The sequence below is a fragment of the Lagenorhynchus albirostris genome, chromosome 2 (assembly GCF_949774975.1).
Source record: "Lagenorhynchus albirostris chromosome 2, mLagAlb1.1, whole genome shotgun sequence".
Lineage (NCBI taxonomy): Eukaryota > Metazoa > Chordata > Mammalia > Artiodactyla > Delphinidae > Lagenorhynchus > Lagenorhynchus albirostris.
The window spans coordinates 32,594,208-32,610,135 of NC_083096.1; the positions used below are offsets into that span (position 1 = coordinate 32,594,208).

The following is a 15,928-nucleotide window of genomic DNA, read 5'->3' on the forward strand; positions in this document are numbered from 1 at the left end:
GCATGTGTAGGAACAGGAGGGGGTCTCTTTCACCCTCATTGCCTGGGATGTGATGTAGTTGATTCTGAAAGAGAAAGAGCAAGGGTAAGAGTCAGCATTTCCTCTCAGTGGTTATGTGTATTCTCTGTAACCCAAAGCTGCCTACTTTTTAAAGGACTTATATTTGTCAGAAAATGGGGAGGTCCAGACTTGAGGGAAGGAGCAAGGTATAACAAAAAGAGGACCAGGCAGTCAAGGCCACTGACTTGCCAAAGAACAAATCACTTTTTATGTCTTTGGACCTCAGTGTCTTCATCTGTAAGATGGGAGTCACAGCTGTCCTACGTAAAATTGATATGACAGTCCTTTTACATGTCACTGCAAGGTGTAGAACAGATGTTACAGAACTTTAGGAGGAAAAAAATTAAAATGATTTAATGATCATATAAGTAGTATGACTTCTTGCCCCCGCAGGAAGGGGTGAGAGTTTGCTCTTCCATCCCATCACCATTAAGCTGGCAAAACGCTAGAAACGGGGAGTGAGAACATACCTCACCCAGGAGGCCCTGAGCCGAATGACTAATCCTGACCTGACAAGAGGTGGTACCTCCCTGGCATCTGAGCGTTGCATCTGAGGCTGAGCCTGTGTGAGCATTTACATACTGTTCTTTGCCAGTTGCCTAATAAGGTTAGGGGCTAGGCAAGCTCAGCCGTTGCTCTTATTCTAGGAGCTCAGAGAGGAGTATCGGCACCAGCTATGCCTCTGGATTCCGGAAGAACTTTCGCGGAGAGCCCAGCTTGAGAAAGGGTCCCGAATGGGCACCGTCCCTGTGACTTTGTGCCAGCAACTCAGTGCTTGACCTCCATGTGTGTCTCTAGAGCAACCTGAAGCAGACAAACCTCATTCTTTTCTACTTGTCCCATGTGTTCTAATCTTAAGTGACCTTTTCTCATTGGTTGTCTGTGTGAGTGGAAGAATCTCTCCTCTTTGATCTCTTCAGACTGCCCCTACTTCTCTGGAGATCCAAGGCCGCATTGCCTAGTGGTTATAGCAAATGGTTATAACCTAGCTAATGGTTACTGCTAATGAAGCTGCCTTGGAATTTTCCATTCTTTTGGGGGTGTGGGAGTTCCCCCTGTCAAGGAAAGATGGAGGGGCACATGGAAATTATTGCTTTTCTGCTTAAAGGGCTAGATAAAAAAAGTTCACTAAGATCAAATTAAGCTTTTTCTCATCACTTGAGTGTCCTATACTGGACACTGGTCATCTTTCATCTAAGATTTCAAAGCACTATTTCTATTTATAATCCCTTCCCTTTATCACTTTCTTAGGATGGTGTGAAAAGGTAGGGCTGATTCTTCCCCCAGATAAAGATGGGAGGAGCTGAGCCCTAAGAAAACTGAGCACTAAGAAGGCCAAGTGACTTGCCAAGGGGTACCTGGGAAGATGGTGAATCTGGTTCTGAGTCTACTACTGGTTATTCAACCAAAAGAATTAGCTGAATGCCTGCTCTGTGCAGGTACTTATCTAGGCACTGGAGAGAAAGCAGTGAAGAAGACACGTGAAAAATCTCTGCCTTCATAGAACAAACATGGCAGTGGGTAGAGAGTAAAAAAAAGTAAAATCTTCTGATTTCCAGCTAAGCTCTCAATCAGCACTGTCCTCAACATCCTCTTGAAAGGTTAAGGGGTTCAACTTAAGGGTCAGCTGGGCTTCTTGCTGCTATAGCCCTTCCCACTGCTTCCAGACTTGGAGAAGAAGGTGAACTGGAGAGAAAAGTCTGTGGTACTGCCTATCCCTATGCCAGTATGATTGAAGAGAGTTTGACACTCTGCCTCAGGTTCACTCCAGACCTCCTTGTTCCCCAGGATTCTCTGATGACATCTAAAAAGAAAGGGAATATGATGTTTAAAAAACAATAGCAACAACAACAAAACAAAACCCTGCTTGCATAACCCTTTGTAAGTCAGAGTAGCTCTAAAAATTTATAGTAGAAGGAGGAGGCAGAGGGCAGACTGGGAGAGGGAGGGGTTTAACCACCTCCATCCCAGTGGAACCTGCCAAGGACAGGATTGATTACAATTAGCAGGAACTTTGGCCACATGTGATTTTTGGAAAATTAATTGATAAAAGAGTCAAGTCCTTATCTGATGGTCCTTGTGCTCCCTCGTTCACCTTCTAGAAGCAAGGATGTCATCCATTTATTAGAGAGGGGCTGGGCCCCCGGTGTTTGGGTGCTGTGTTCAAGAAGAGCCCCTTCACATTTAAATAGCCAATGTGTGGCAGTCCTCCTGCATGCCACACAGCAGCCCCTTTCTGATGCTGAGAATGGGGCTCAGGATAAGACTATTCACCTTCATCCTCCCTGTTCTCACCTGTACATACTCCTGACCCTCTCTCCCTAGTGAGCACGTGTAAGAGGTGACACATGCCTTCCTGAGGGGAGAAATGCTGGTTTGAGACCCTCTGGTGTCACTCACACGCAGACTAACTTTGCTCCCCTACTCACCTTGTTGTGGCCCTAGGCTCTATCTGAATCAGTAGCTGTCGTATTCCTGCCACCCCAGAGGAACTTTAACACTCATAGGCTTCAAACTCACTATCTTTCCTCCTCAGAGGTCCTTCTGTCCCCTTTATGTAAAAAGGTTCCACCCTGTATCGCCTACTGACAGAGCATTTTACTCATCCTTTCCCCCCAAAAGCTTTTTGGAGCAGTGGGGGGCTTAGCTCCTGATCTATTGACACCTGCGGCATCCTGAGGAATTTCTATACAGCATCAGGCTGAGTATTCTGAGGGGCTGCAGAGGATTGGGCATCTTCTACCAGGTTGTCCTCCTGGTTTGTAAATGTGTGTGTTAGGAGTAGGGGAGGGTGCAAGGTATGGGGGAGGGTGGCAGACTGGCAGGCCACCCTCCAGATCACTCTGGTCTGGACTCCTTTTCTGACCTCTTCTCACCTCTTAGAAGTAAGGTCAGACTAAAAGATTCTATAGCAGGTCCCTCAAATAGACAGGGAGTGCATTAGAACAATTAGAAGTCATAACCTTTTATTTCCAAGTTTCTGAAGTTGTAGGATTTGCGTTACGTGGTTTGGAAGAGGTGAGGTATGAAGACTGGGGTGTATCTGAAATTATTGGAGTCTACAGGCTGCTGGGGCCTCCCAGGGAGGAAGGGGCCTCAGCTCAGGCCTCAGCTATCAGTTCAGCTCAGACATCAACTGTCACCTAAACCCTGTGCTAGAATGAGTACCTCTTGCCCTTGCAGATGCTGGATCTCCATGCTGCTCTAATTGTTTCTTTTTGTCTATCTTTGAATCTTTATTCCAGAGATCCTGTTGTCATCGGTATCCAGGGAACCCTCCTCTTCCTCCTCCTCCTGCCACCTCTCTACCACCGCAGTCGCTGGTTGTTGCTAAGGTTGCCTCCATGGTAACATGCACATCCTGTTTACACCTCCATCTGTGCAAGTTGGTCTAAGCTAGGAACCTACCTACCCTGGACAACCACTTCCATCGCCACCTGGGGACACCAATCATCGTGACACGTGGTCCAGTTCCACTCAGTTCCCCCATCCTCTTCCTCCTCCTACTGCCAAGCTTCATACCCAGAAAAGGATCTGGGCTACGGGTTGCTACTCTGAAGCTTATTGCACAAGATATAGTCGATCTATTTCCCGTCTGGGCTCCCAGTGAAGCAAAAAGTAAGAAGAAGTGAGGCAGAGAGGCAAGAGACCCTGATCAGTGGAAGGGGAATTTCACATTTTCTCTGGTTGAGGGGCTTGGTAACAGCAGGCAAAATGACAAACCCAACAGAACACGCCTTGCCAGCCAACTCGATAATTGAGAGCCATGAAGGGGAATTTGGCTGCACGGTAATGGACCTGAGGAAGCTCATGGAGCTGCGTTCAGCTGATGCAATAAACCAGATCAATGTCCACTATGGAGGAGTAATGAATCTCTGCAGTAGACTGAAAACCAACCCGGTGGAAGGTAAAGGCCGTACCAGGGGTGGGGAATCGGAGGAAGGTGGCTAGTGTTAAAATACATTATTTTCCCAACTTCTAGAGAAGGAACATTTCTGGAGACCTTGCTGGTATATCTGTGTCTGGTGGGTAAAGTATAGTATCTGAAGCGCTGAAAGGAGGTGCGACTATGGAGAGAAATGTCATTTCTTTCCCAGAGATGATGTTGAGTGACTGTGGTATTCTCTGAAGATCATTCTTTCCTCCTTTTTCTGTATCAATGTACAGAAGGCAGAAGATCTCTATTTTATAAGTGTTTATGTTAGAAATGCTTTTATCAGTAATCAAGTCCCTTATTCTGTATCAGTCTTTGATTGCAAAGGTTGAAGATAAAATTCTTCCCCACACTGACTGATCTTACAGTGTAATATGAAGAAAAGTGGGTGAGTCCATCTACCTAATGTAGCACTTCTCTATGGTACACAGTTACAAACGGGATGGTAAGTCATAACGTAGAGAGTTGTACCCACCATATCTTTGGATTACTCACTCTGTTTTCTTTCAGGGAATTATTGATGACTTTTTCAACCCTGTCCTATGCACTTTTAGTATAATTGTTCATAATCTATTCTTAAAAGAAAATGAGGGCTTCCCTGGTGGCGCAGTGGTTGAGAGTCCGCCTGCCGATGCGTGGGACACGGATTCATGCCCTGGTCCGGGAGGATCCCACATGCTGTGGAGCGGCTGGGCCCGTGAGCCATGGCCGCTGAGCCTGCGCATCCGGAGCCTGTGCTCCGCAACGGGAGAGGCCACAGCAGTGAGAGGCCCGTGTACCGCAAAAAAAAAAGAAAAAAGAAAAAAAAAGGAAAAGGAAAAATCCAGCTTCATGCTTACCTGGCTCAGCCCAGTTGCCCAGTGAGCCATGATAATTTTGCCTCATTGAAATGGAGAGAGTACCAGAGGAATCTTATTTTCTCCTTTGCCTGGTTTCAGCATCTGTTACAGGTCCTTGCTTGGACCTATCAGTCAGGCAGGCCATGGTTGAGTAGCTTGAGATAGAGCAAAGATCTTGTCCTTTAGATGCCTTCAGCCTCTTGAGGTATACCATTTCTGACCCTTCCTTGGAGGCCACATCATACTTCTTGCCAATTCTAAGAAGTTTTGACCCCTAGCCAATGTTATAAGTTACTGACTTGGAGTCCAGACTCTCTAGGATTTAAAAAAGGAAGAGATTTTTATCTAGATATCTGGACATTGCCCATGTCTTATTTTATTTTATTTTAGTTTATTTTTTGCAATCAAAGAGAGCTGCCCTACACGTTCTCTGTACTTCTAGAATTCAGTTTCTTATCTCATAGGCTTTAAGTTCAAATATTACCTCTGGGCTTCCCTGGTGGCGCAGTGGTTGAGAGTCCACCTGCCGATGCAGGGGACATGGGTTCGTGCCCTGGTCCGGGAAGATCCCACATGCCGCGGAGCAGCTGGGTCCGTGAGCCATGGCCGCTGAGCCTGCGCGTCCGGAGCCTGTGCTCCGCAACAGGAGAGGCCACAACAGTGAGAGGCCCGCGTACCACAAAAGAAAAAAAAATTACTTCTACCATTTACTAGCTGAATAGCATTGAACAGTTTGCTCAGCCTCCCTAAATAAACATCATTTTCTTCTTTGAAAATGATGTTAGTACCTAGGCTGCAGAGTTATTGGAATTAAATAATGTAATGTTGTATACATTGCCTACACTTATAATGGGTGTTCAATGAATTAGTCGTCTCACATTAAAATGGAGTCCACGTGTCTGAAGATATTTGCCAGAATATGAGTGCCTATGGAGTGCAATGTGTTTTTACATCTGGAGAGGCTGCTGCAGCCTACTTGCAACCACTGTCCATTTTCTCCATTCACCTGTTGATGTCAAAAAGCCTGGTTAAGATGGCAGTGCTTAGTTGCTTTCATGTGGCTTAGCAAAGGCCTTCTGTTTAGTATCTAATGACTGCCCTTTGGATAATGCCTACTTCTTGTCAGCTAGATTTCTTTATTCTGCCACTTTCACAGTAGCATTGACCTTAAAGAGAGGGTATTCTTATTATGTTTAACTGAGATACTGTAATACTTTTGAAACATTCATCAGAATTTAAGCAGGATCTTTCTTTTTCCCTTCCTCTTCTGTTCTTATCCCTTGGGTCAGTTGTTTCTCTCACAAAGTGAAACTCACAAGTCCAAATAAGCTGGAACCTAAGAAACTCCTAAGAGCCGGGTCCAGACTTTCCTCCCGATTTTCCAAACCCTTTCTCATAGCTGTTATTGTTAACTTCCTGATTCCCAGAGAGCTTCCATTCCCAAAGGCCAGCATGTATATTGTACTTTAATCTCAACATCAGATATCAAATGCTTAGATTCTTTCCCAGTCCTGGTTTCAGACCTGTAGTTGAAAGTCACCCTTCTGATGTCAGGTGCCTCTGTTGCTACAAACCCTGGCCATGCCTACATCCCAGTACCCCTACCTTTGTCACAGTTGTCCACTGCCATTCTCCTGCTTCCTTAGATCACAAATATGTATCCTGATTTATTTCATTACGACTTACCCATAGGGCCGGTCCTAGAGCTGGGAGGCAGGGTGTCAGAAAATAACTTTTCCGTGAGTAATTTCTAGCCCCCAGTGCCAACGATGACCCCCTCATATGTGAGAAGAGTAAAGGGATGGGAAAAGGAGACACAGAAGAGCTATGACACGGGAGTCTCTCCCCAGACGGGGATGGTGCTGAGCGGTTTGGTTGGACAGGCTGAGAAAAGAGCATCAATATCCAGGTGCCATAAAAAAACAGCCTGTTCACAGAAGACTGCTCTGAGGTGCCTGACAGCCTAGCATAGCTGTGCGAGGCCCCTGCAGGCTAATAATAAGAATAAAGAAATTTTCCCGGTGTTAGAATTCTGCTGATTGGAAACCAAGGTGAAGTAAGATAGGGGAGATTGGTTCCTAGAATATGACTCTTCCCCTTTATTTTCTGTTGGATTGATAGTATCTTTAGTATAGATTGGTAGATTGTTCTATTTTTCTTAATTTTTTTTTTTTTTTTTTTTGCGGTACGCGGCCTCTCACTGCTGTGGCCTCTCCCATTGTGGAGCACAGGCTCCGGACGCGCAGCCTCTGCGGCATGTGGGATCTTCCCGGACTGGGGCACAAGCCCGTGTCCCCTGCATCGGCAGGCGGACTCTCAACCACTGCGCCACCAGGGAAGCCCGGTAGATTATTTTAAACCATAGCTACTAAAGGGTCTTATGGAACTTGGAGTTTATAACATTTCAAACACTAACATGTTTTTTTTATTCTGTCTCACTCGCTCACTCGCTCTTGCTCATAACAGACCAAAAGGTTTAAATGACTTGCCTAAAGTCTTACCACAGGGTAGAACTCGATGGAATAATTCATGTTTTCTGAATCACAGTCCATTAATGTTCTGCTGCCCCTTTGGCTAGAGCAGCAGCATGGAGAATCTCAGAATCACAGATAATTTTACAGTTTGTTTTGTACTCCAATGCCTGATAAAATGTCTAACCGTGACCCAATGCTAATGTGAGTTTAATGTTGGCTTGCGTTCCTTGAGTACAATGGCTAGTTGGAACGAGAGGAGATGCCCCAGTGGCCAAGAGTTGGTTACATTCGAGATGACGTGGAGGTGCTCAGCCTCCATGGCATTCAGCAACGACCAGACACAAGGCTGAGTGTGAGCAAAAAAGGGAAGGAAAGTTGGGGAAACAAAAAGGGGTGGGGGAGACGTGAAAGACGACACATGCTTTCATCTAAGCCACTAAAGAGTTCAGCCTTCATGGCCATGTTAAAGAAAGACAAAGAGGCAGAGGTGAGGCTCTAGTTCCTGGATAAGTGGTGGTTGTGTTGCCTGAGGTTTACCAGTAGGGAAAACCTGAGCATTTTGCACCAGTGGAATCTGTGTAGTTTGCTTGCTTCTTTCCTCATTCCAATTTCTTTATCCCCCCTCTTTCTATTGCCTCTTCTTTCCCCATTACATCCCAACCCCAGCCAATCTCTCCAATCCCCAGAGAGCTGAGCATTTTGGGTGCTACCCCCTAGAAGATAGGCTTTTATCTTCTGATCAGTTTTCCATGCCATCTCCTGGCTTCCAAGAGCAAGAGAAACCTTTGTGAATCTGGAATGAGAATTACCCGTGGCTTAAGGGGAAGAAAGAAGAGGTATTTTTCCTTAGTCTCAGTCTCCCTTTGCGTGCAGGAAGCAGAGAGGATCCTAGTTGAGAGATTCTTTGGTCTAGATAGAAAGTTGTATGAATTCTTCTTCTCCATAGAACTTTTCCACATTGGTCCTCAGCTGTGTTACCCTTTTTAGGAGGAAGAATGATGTTTTCTGAGGAGGAGCTAGGCCAACGGTTAGGGGGGAGATCTGGGCCCAGATGAGAAAGGGCAGAGAAGGGGAGCCTTGACTAAACAATGAGTCATTACCTGTGGACTTCTTTCGGAAGGCTAAAGACTATTTATGTTGAATTTGGATCTAGAAGAATGTTGGTGGGAATTTCTGTCTCATGTTCCCTCTGTACCCTGCTATTCCTTTCCGCCTCTGCAGAGTTGAGGGTGTGACAGTGGGATACAGAGGGTTTCTAATTTCTTTTCAACCACATTAAACAAATATTTAATGTCCAGCAGGTGCTGGGGACACAGTGGTGAACACGACAGGGACAGTTCTTGCTTCCATAAAGCTTACAGGCAATAAGAGGATACACAAAAATTAAGGCAATTTCAGAAATATTGTCATAGTGCTATGATGGTATTATGGGAGCACACAGTACAGGGACCTAAGCTGAGGGGATTGTAGGGAAGGAAAAGGGGGCCTAGGAGTCAGAGGTAGGACTCCTCCATCGTGTGATTGCCTAGGGAAGCTCTGGCCTGGCCATGCTCTGTGGTAATTGCTACCACTTAGTAAGTGTTCCTGGCATAAGATGCAAGCATCTTTACCTTGCCTAATAACTGAGCACTGACTAGGTTTTGGGAGCTGAGATTCTTTGGGGAGTAAACAGCAGGAGGGGGGAAGAATCTGTTTTAAGACAGCGCAAGCTTTGATTTTGGTTCATTAACTGCAGGATTTAGGTTAATATCTCCTGCCACCTTAAGGTCTCTGGGACTTAGCTGTGTTCCTGTTGCCTTTTGAGGTCAGTGGCATGTTCTACCAAGAACTATCCATTTTCCCATAAGCTGGGACATACTGGGATTGGGCTCTTCCTCAGTGTAGGAGATTGAAATTTCCAGTAGCATTGTCAATCTGAAAGAAAATTGCACACGTAGCCCCAATAAATGTTCACCTACAGTACTTCTAACACTAATATTATTTACATAGTAGGATCTACAAGAAATAGAAATGGATGAAGTAATACAAAAAGTTCCAGTACCTTTCCCACGCTCTAACGGATGAATGCATGCCCCCCATTTAGAGACCACTGCTTTAGAGAATGTTGATGTTGCAGGGGATGTAAAGAAATGGGCAAGTGGATATGGAATGAAACGGATATGAGAAGAAGATGGGCAACTGGCTTCTCTGAGATTTTCCTCCCTATCTGTAGGGCTTATAGTCTGTTTTAGAAAATCCACTTTTAGGAGTCCATCAATTTCAACTTAGAAGCATGGCCAAGCTACCTCTCTTTCCTCATGCCCTCTGCCCCATAGCCATCACCTGGAAGATGCCAAATAAATTATTCTAAAAACAATTCATGTGGGCATGACTGCTGAGAATAACAATCTGTGGTCCTCTCTGCCTATCACACTTTGGGCAGACATGTTAAGTTTAAGGTATGACAGAGACTCATGCCAAAAGAATATCTTAGAGGGAGGAGAAGGGTTAGAGATGGGCAAACCAGCTCAAACAGCCAGAGAGCAGCTACGCTGTGATGTGAGTAGCTGTGAAATATTTAGTACTTGGCAGAGGGGTGGGAAAGGTTTTCACAAAACCTGGGGGAAGCAGCATCAACAGTGGGATGGTAGATGATTGAGAAAGACAGGAGAGAAAAAGTGCCCTCCCTTAGTCCCTCCTCCCCCTGCAGGGAATTCCACGTTGCATCCTGGGAGTTCCCTGTCTGGTTTGAGTTATATGCCTAGGGCTGAATTAGGCCAACCATGCGTGACAGCTATGGGCCTGCTCTTTCCCAGGCCAACCCCAGGCTCTGTGAATTCTTTTCTATCCAGCTCCTCCTTGCCCGAAGCAAAAAGTGTTGTTTTGCTTTAAACCTTCTTGTCAGTGCCTTGCACTGAACCATCAGCTAGGGGAAGGAAGAAAGATAGCATCCCCTCCTTGGCTGGGCAGATGTTGCATCCACCCTTGGAAGTGGAGCTTTCGCTCTCTGTATTTAGCTCTGAGGTGTGAGTACTGGGGGGTGTGACACCGCAGGGGAGTGTGTGCGTGCAGCGTGGGAGAGGGCGGCCGAGCAGAGGGTGAGGAGGGTGCTCTGGGGAGCTGTCTCTTCTCTATGCCAGAGTTGGAGTGTTCACAAAAGGCATACAGCAGAGGGCCAGATAGGGGGAGACATTCCCTGAGATAGCTGTCCACCTAAGGCAGGGCTTTAGGATTGCGAGTGAGAAAGGGGCATTCTTCTCTAAGTCCATCATCCTCTTGTTGTGACCTTAGGGAGACTGCCTTCTCTCTGGGGGCTGGAAGGCCAGCAGGTACGGAGCACATCTCCAAGCTGTGGGTGTGTTAAGCTAGAGATGCAGAAGCAGGGAAACTGCTCTGAATCCTCGGAGGAGTGGCAATGGGTTAGCAGCAGTAGCTGGCTGAAGCCTGTCAGTCCTTATGTTGATTTTAGGCTACTCTTCCCTCTTGCCCCCTAATCCAGGGTTTTTAAGGTAGGACTTGAAAGGTATTCTGATGTCTGTTCTTATATACCAAATAGGATTGCCTTCAAATCAACCCAGAGAAACCTTTCCCTTATACTATCTTTGTAGGAGAAGATTCTGCTGTCCCATTGGCAAGGTATCATAACTCAGACAGCTGGGAAGTCCCTCATGACGTCTAACCTAGCCCCACCCTTTCTGGGCCTGGGCTGGCTCTGATAAGGGGTGCCTCTGCCAACAGTCCTCGGCCTCCTAGGGAAGCTGGCCCTGGTCCTTCCCTGCTGGAGCCAGGCCACTGAGGGCTGGGCCTCTGCTTCTCCGCCCAAGCCCTGGGTCCCCGCACAGGCTCATAGCAGACACAGATTTTCCACTGCTGTTTATTCCGTCTCCCGCCAGCCTGGGCAGGGCTGTGTAATTCCCCAGCGTGGGGTGGGGGCAATGACTTCACAGACTGACATTCTTGTCACCTCTCCTAGCTCATGTGTTACGTCTGGTTCTTCGGGCCAGATGTATTCCCAATTTGGGTAGGATTTTCTCTCTTATGTTCTTGGGGACAAGGTTTCTTCTCATTTTCTTGATGTATTTTTAGGGGAAACCCTTTTCCAGAGTTTCCAGCATTTTCTCCCTGCCAAGTCTTCCTTCCCCTCTTCGGGAAGCGGTATATTTTAGAAGCAACTGTGGAGATAAGGGACTAAAACCCCCTCCTGGGCTGGACAAGTATTTATGTGAAATCACAGCTGCTGAGATCAAGGCCTGAGAGCCTCTTGGGGGCAGGAAGAATGGGAATGGAAAGCCCAAAATTGGGGATTGGCCGAGCTCCCAGTCCCACATGGCTTTCCTGTGCCATGCCACATGTCAGAGAGGATTCCCAAGGCTACTACACTGACAGCCCCAAACTGCCCCTCCCTGCCACAGGGCATGCGGGGAACTTGGGCAGCCACTTGACTTCTTAAGGTAGCTATTGTAAGAGCGTGGGGTGACTTAAGGTGGAGCAGAGAGATGAGAGAAAATGGCAAAAGGGAAGTAAATGTGTGACTTTGAGGGCATCCAAGTGAGAGCAAGGCCTGACCTTTTTTGTTTTCTATAACCTGTCTTGTTTCATTTGCTTGGGTCCAAAAAAGGCCAGTAATGAACCTCTTATTGAATACAAAATTCATAGATTAGACTCTGACAGACCTGGTGTCACCATCCCTGAGGACTGGAAAAGATGGGACTAATTCACCCCGGTTGTAAATAAAGAGTGGGAACGGGACTGATTTGCCTAGAGGTGTAGAGAAAAGCAGCATGTGGGCCTGCCCTGAGGTAAATAAAGGAGGGTGGGGGACCAACCATCCCTGTTTGCCTGGGGCTGAGGGGCCGTCCCAGGAGGCAGGAGCTCCAGTGCTAAAACCTGGAAAGCCCTAGACAAACCAGGACAAGTTAGTCACGCCAGAATGAAGCCTCAGCTGAGTGCGGCTGCCTCCACACCCCAGCCCCACTGTGTGTAGGTTGGCATCCAGCTGCTTCCTGTAGAGCGGCATAGACTGCCGCGCACTTACTTGAGTAGTTAGAAAACCTCTCCAGGCCATAGTGTGCTTATATGTGAGGTGGGGTTAATAGCAGCTACTACACAGGGCTTTGCAGTGTTTCGGTGAGAAGACACAAGTGTGCCTGGTGAAGCATCTGGCACAATTGTAATCGCTTCAATGTTCACAGTCTTATTTGTTACTCATTCGTGCAGTTCATTCAATAAATCTGTGTGCATACTGTGTGTCCAGCACTGTTCTAGACCTAAGGAACAAAGACAAAAATCCTGCCCTTGTGGAGGGGGATAGACAAACTTAGGATAAGTATATAATCTGTTCTGAGAGAAGACCTGTAGAGGGAAACGGTTAAGCAGGATAAGGGGATCAAACGTGCTAGGGGCAGAAAAGTCTGTGTTAAATACGGGGGTCAGGGTGGGCCTCACGAGGAAGGTGGTGTTTGTGCACAGACCTGAAGGAGGTGAAAGGGTGAGCCCTACCTAGTGAAGAGGAATCTGAGAAAGGAAACGTGTGCAGGGGCCCTGAAAAAGAAACGTGTCTAGTGCATGCAGAGAATGGCAGGAAGGCTAGCTTGATGGCATCTCAGTGAACAAGGGGAAAATGGTAGGAGTTAAGGAGTGGGGGGCTGGGGGCTCATAAAGGGGGCTTGGCTTATAGGCCATTGTAATGTCTTCTGTATCCAGTTTCATTCCAAGTAAAAGGCACCAGAGCATTCTGGGTAGATGAGTGTCATGGGTTGGACTGTAAGAGATCATTCTGGAAAGAGAAGAGACTGAGAACAGAAAGGCAAGGGTGGAAGCAGCAGGCCAGTTAGACAGTCGCAGTGGTCCAGGCAAGAGATGACCGTGACTCAGACCAGGATGGCAGCTGTGGAACATGAGAAGTGAGGGAACGTTGGATATATTTTGAAGATAGAGCTGACAGACTCCCTGACTAAACGGATATAGTGGATAAGAGGGAGAGAGAGAGAGAGGAGTCAAGGCTGATTATGAGGCATTAATATGAGAGCAGGGAGAGGCAGGGCTACCTCAGATGGGGTGCTTTTAGCGAGACTGTTCTTGTGGTGTTGACGCCATTTTGGCCTTCATTAGACTTATTGGGATGTCCCTTGATGATAACCTCTAATATCTGATGTCTTGATTTGCCCTCACCCTTGTTAAGGAGGGAATAACATATCCTCCCTTTACATTGTGAATCCTGCTTTCTTGAGAAACATCCTAGGTAGATTAACAAATTAGCAGAACTCCTATTTCCCTCCAGCAAGCCTGGCCGTCCAGCACAGCAGTTCCAAGTTGAAACAGACTTGCTATCTCAGGTCCCTGAGAGGAAGAACCAGCAAGGCCCTGTCCCCTGGCAACTCTGCCTCTGCCTGCCTGGGGGTCAAGATGCCCTGCCCAGAAACACTCCTTTCCCAGGCCCTGGATTTTCCTTCCTGCTGAGAACTGACTTCTCAGAGTGGTAGAGGCAGGGATTCTCTGGCAGGCAGCCCAGCTTGCTTCTAGCGCTTTGGTCAAACCCGCTCCCCTGCAGAGCTCTGCTGTGCCTCTCAGCTTTCCAGCCAGGGTGGTGCTTTTGGGCCCAAGGAGGCAGGAGGCCCTGGATAAGAGCATCAGGCGCCACTTGCCCTGTTTCCCTCTCCTGAGCACTGGCAAGAGGAAGTGGTCTGCAGTCCTCACTCCACAATCGTGGGTGCCAGTTCACACCCCCACTTTACCTCCAGGCGGGGTCCCCAGGTAGATTTCAAGTACCTCTCCTGATGGTTTTTGTTTTTAGGGTGGAGAAATGGACCCCGCAAACAATACTCCCTTGAGTATCTATTTTTCCATTTTCAAAATCTTGCTCTGTCTTCCTTAGTTCTAACCCAAATCTCTCTCCTTGCCATTTAAAGAAACACTCTTGCATCCTATTCAGTGGAGATGGAGAATAGATGTCTGCCCTCCTGCTAAGCCCCCATTCCCCACCAGTGGAGTAGCCCTTCACGTTGACTAAAGTGTGAAGAAGTCCTCTGGCATCAGTATCCCCATTTTCTCCTTGCAGCTTCCGGTCATCTGCTTTTCTTGCACCTCTGTATGAAGCTGGGTTAAGTGTCCCCATCCTTTGATTCTAACCCTCCTCAGCTGCTGATCTTTTTTCAAGACAAAGGTTGCCTCACCCTGACTGTGGGGATCCCACAGTATAGCCAACAATGTCCAGTGCCAAAACCAGGGCTAATTTGCTAATCAAGTTGTGTAAACAACTTGATAAATGTCACCTGGCATTAATTAAAGTTAGAAGCTGTCTCCTCTTCCCTTAAAGTATAACACCCCTAGGGCCCAGGAGAAGGGCCTAAATATGAGGAGGACACTGGGAATAATTCTGCCTCACTCTTCTTCTCTCTGGCAACATGCCTGGACTGTGTGTGCACACTCACAGAGGTACGTAAGCACATGTGTGTTAGTGGGGGGCATGCTGATAATCAAGGACTGAGTACTAACTCAGTGGCTTCACCTTCATTGTTCTCTTTTTATTCAACCTGAATAATAGTGCTTCTCCTAGTACTTTGTCTAAGTAGTACTTCTCTTAGCACCTAGTACATCTCTAAGTACATAGTACTTAGCAGAACAATAGTGCCTCTTAGTGATGTATGTGTGTCTATGCATGTATGCCTCTGTGTGTGACAGAAAAGGATGACTGTGTGCAAAAAGGGGATGCCCAAAGTTGGAGTCTCGAAGCCTCTACTCTGTTGATCTCCTGAAACCACTGAAACTTGCACAGGACAACTGGTTGGGCTCTGTCTCCTAGCCTCCTAGCATGACCTTGGGCAGATAGCTTATTCTTTCTTGCTTTTGTGTATGAGCCACTGGGTGGAAGCCAACTCTGTTTTTAGTTTTTATTTTTTTTAACATTTTATTTTATTTTTTAATTTTTGACTGTGTTGGGTCTTCATTGCTGCACACGGGCTTTCTCTAGTTGCGACAAGCAGGGGCTACTCTTCGTTGAAGTGCATGGGCTTCTCATTGCGGTGGCTTCTCTTGTTGCAGAGCGTGGGCTGTAGGCGCGCGGGCTTCAGTAGTTGTGGTGCGTGGGCTCAGTAGTTGCAGTGTGCAGGCTGTAGGGTGCACGAGCTTCTGTAGTTGTGGCACGTGGGCTCAGTATTTGTGGCTCACGGGCTCTAGAGCACAGGCTCAGTAGTTGTGGCGCACGGGCTTAATTGCTCCACGGCATGTGAGATCTTCCCGGACCAGGGATCGAATGCATGTCCCCGGCATTGGCAGGCAGATTCTTAACCACTGTGCCACGAGGGAAGTCCCAGCTCTGTTTTTAAGTCATGAACAGCATTTACATGTTAATGTGAGAGGAAAGTTCTGTGTGAGTCTCAGGAAACATTTTAATGTTTGTGCTCTTAGAGCTGGAGCCTGGAGCAAACCCCATGAGGAAGAGATGAAGTTTTAGGTCTAGGTTAGCTTACCCTGGAGACCAAGAGGAGTGAGTGGCCCCTGTGACCAACTTGTCTTGGTTTGCCCCCATTTTTAGACTGAAAGTTTCACACCCCCTGAGTCTGAGCAAAAAGTCTGTCAGCCACAGAGACCAGTCACCCTAACTGGATCTCATACTTGGGCAGATCGGGAAGCAAGGTATCTTT

The 15,928-nt window shown here is 47.1% G+C and overlaps 1 protein-coding gene across 8 annotated transcripts in view; it reads left to right on the top strand.

Moving 5' to 3' along the window:
* ATP2B4 (ATPase plasma membrane Ca2+ transporting 4) overlaps nt 1–15,928 on the top strand; it is a 104,421-nt gene that overhangs the window by 39,838 nt on the left and 48,655 nt on the right. For all 8 annotated transcript variants that reach the window (XR_009536739.1, XM_060129054.1, XM_060129072.1 and 5 more), the window contains exon 2: nt 3,306–3,967. Coding sequence is in view for 7 of the 8 variants with exons in the window: in XM_060129054.1 (XP_059985037.1) it covers nt 3,775–3,967 (193 nt within the window). In the remaining variant the exon portion in view is untranslated. The remainder of the gene's footprint in view (nt 1–3,305; nt 3,968–15,928) is intronic.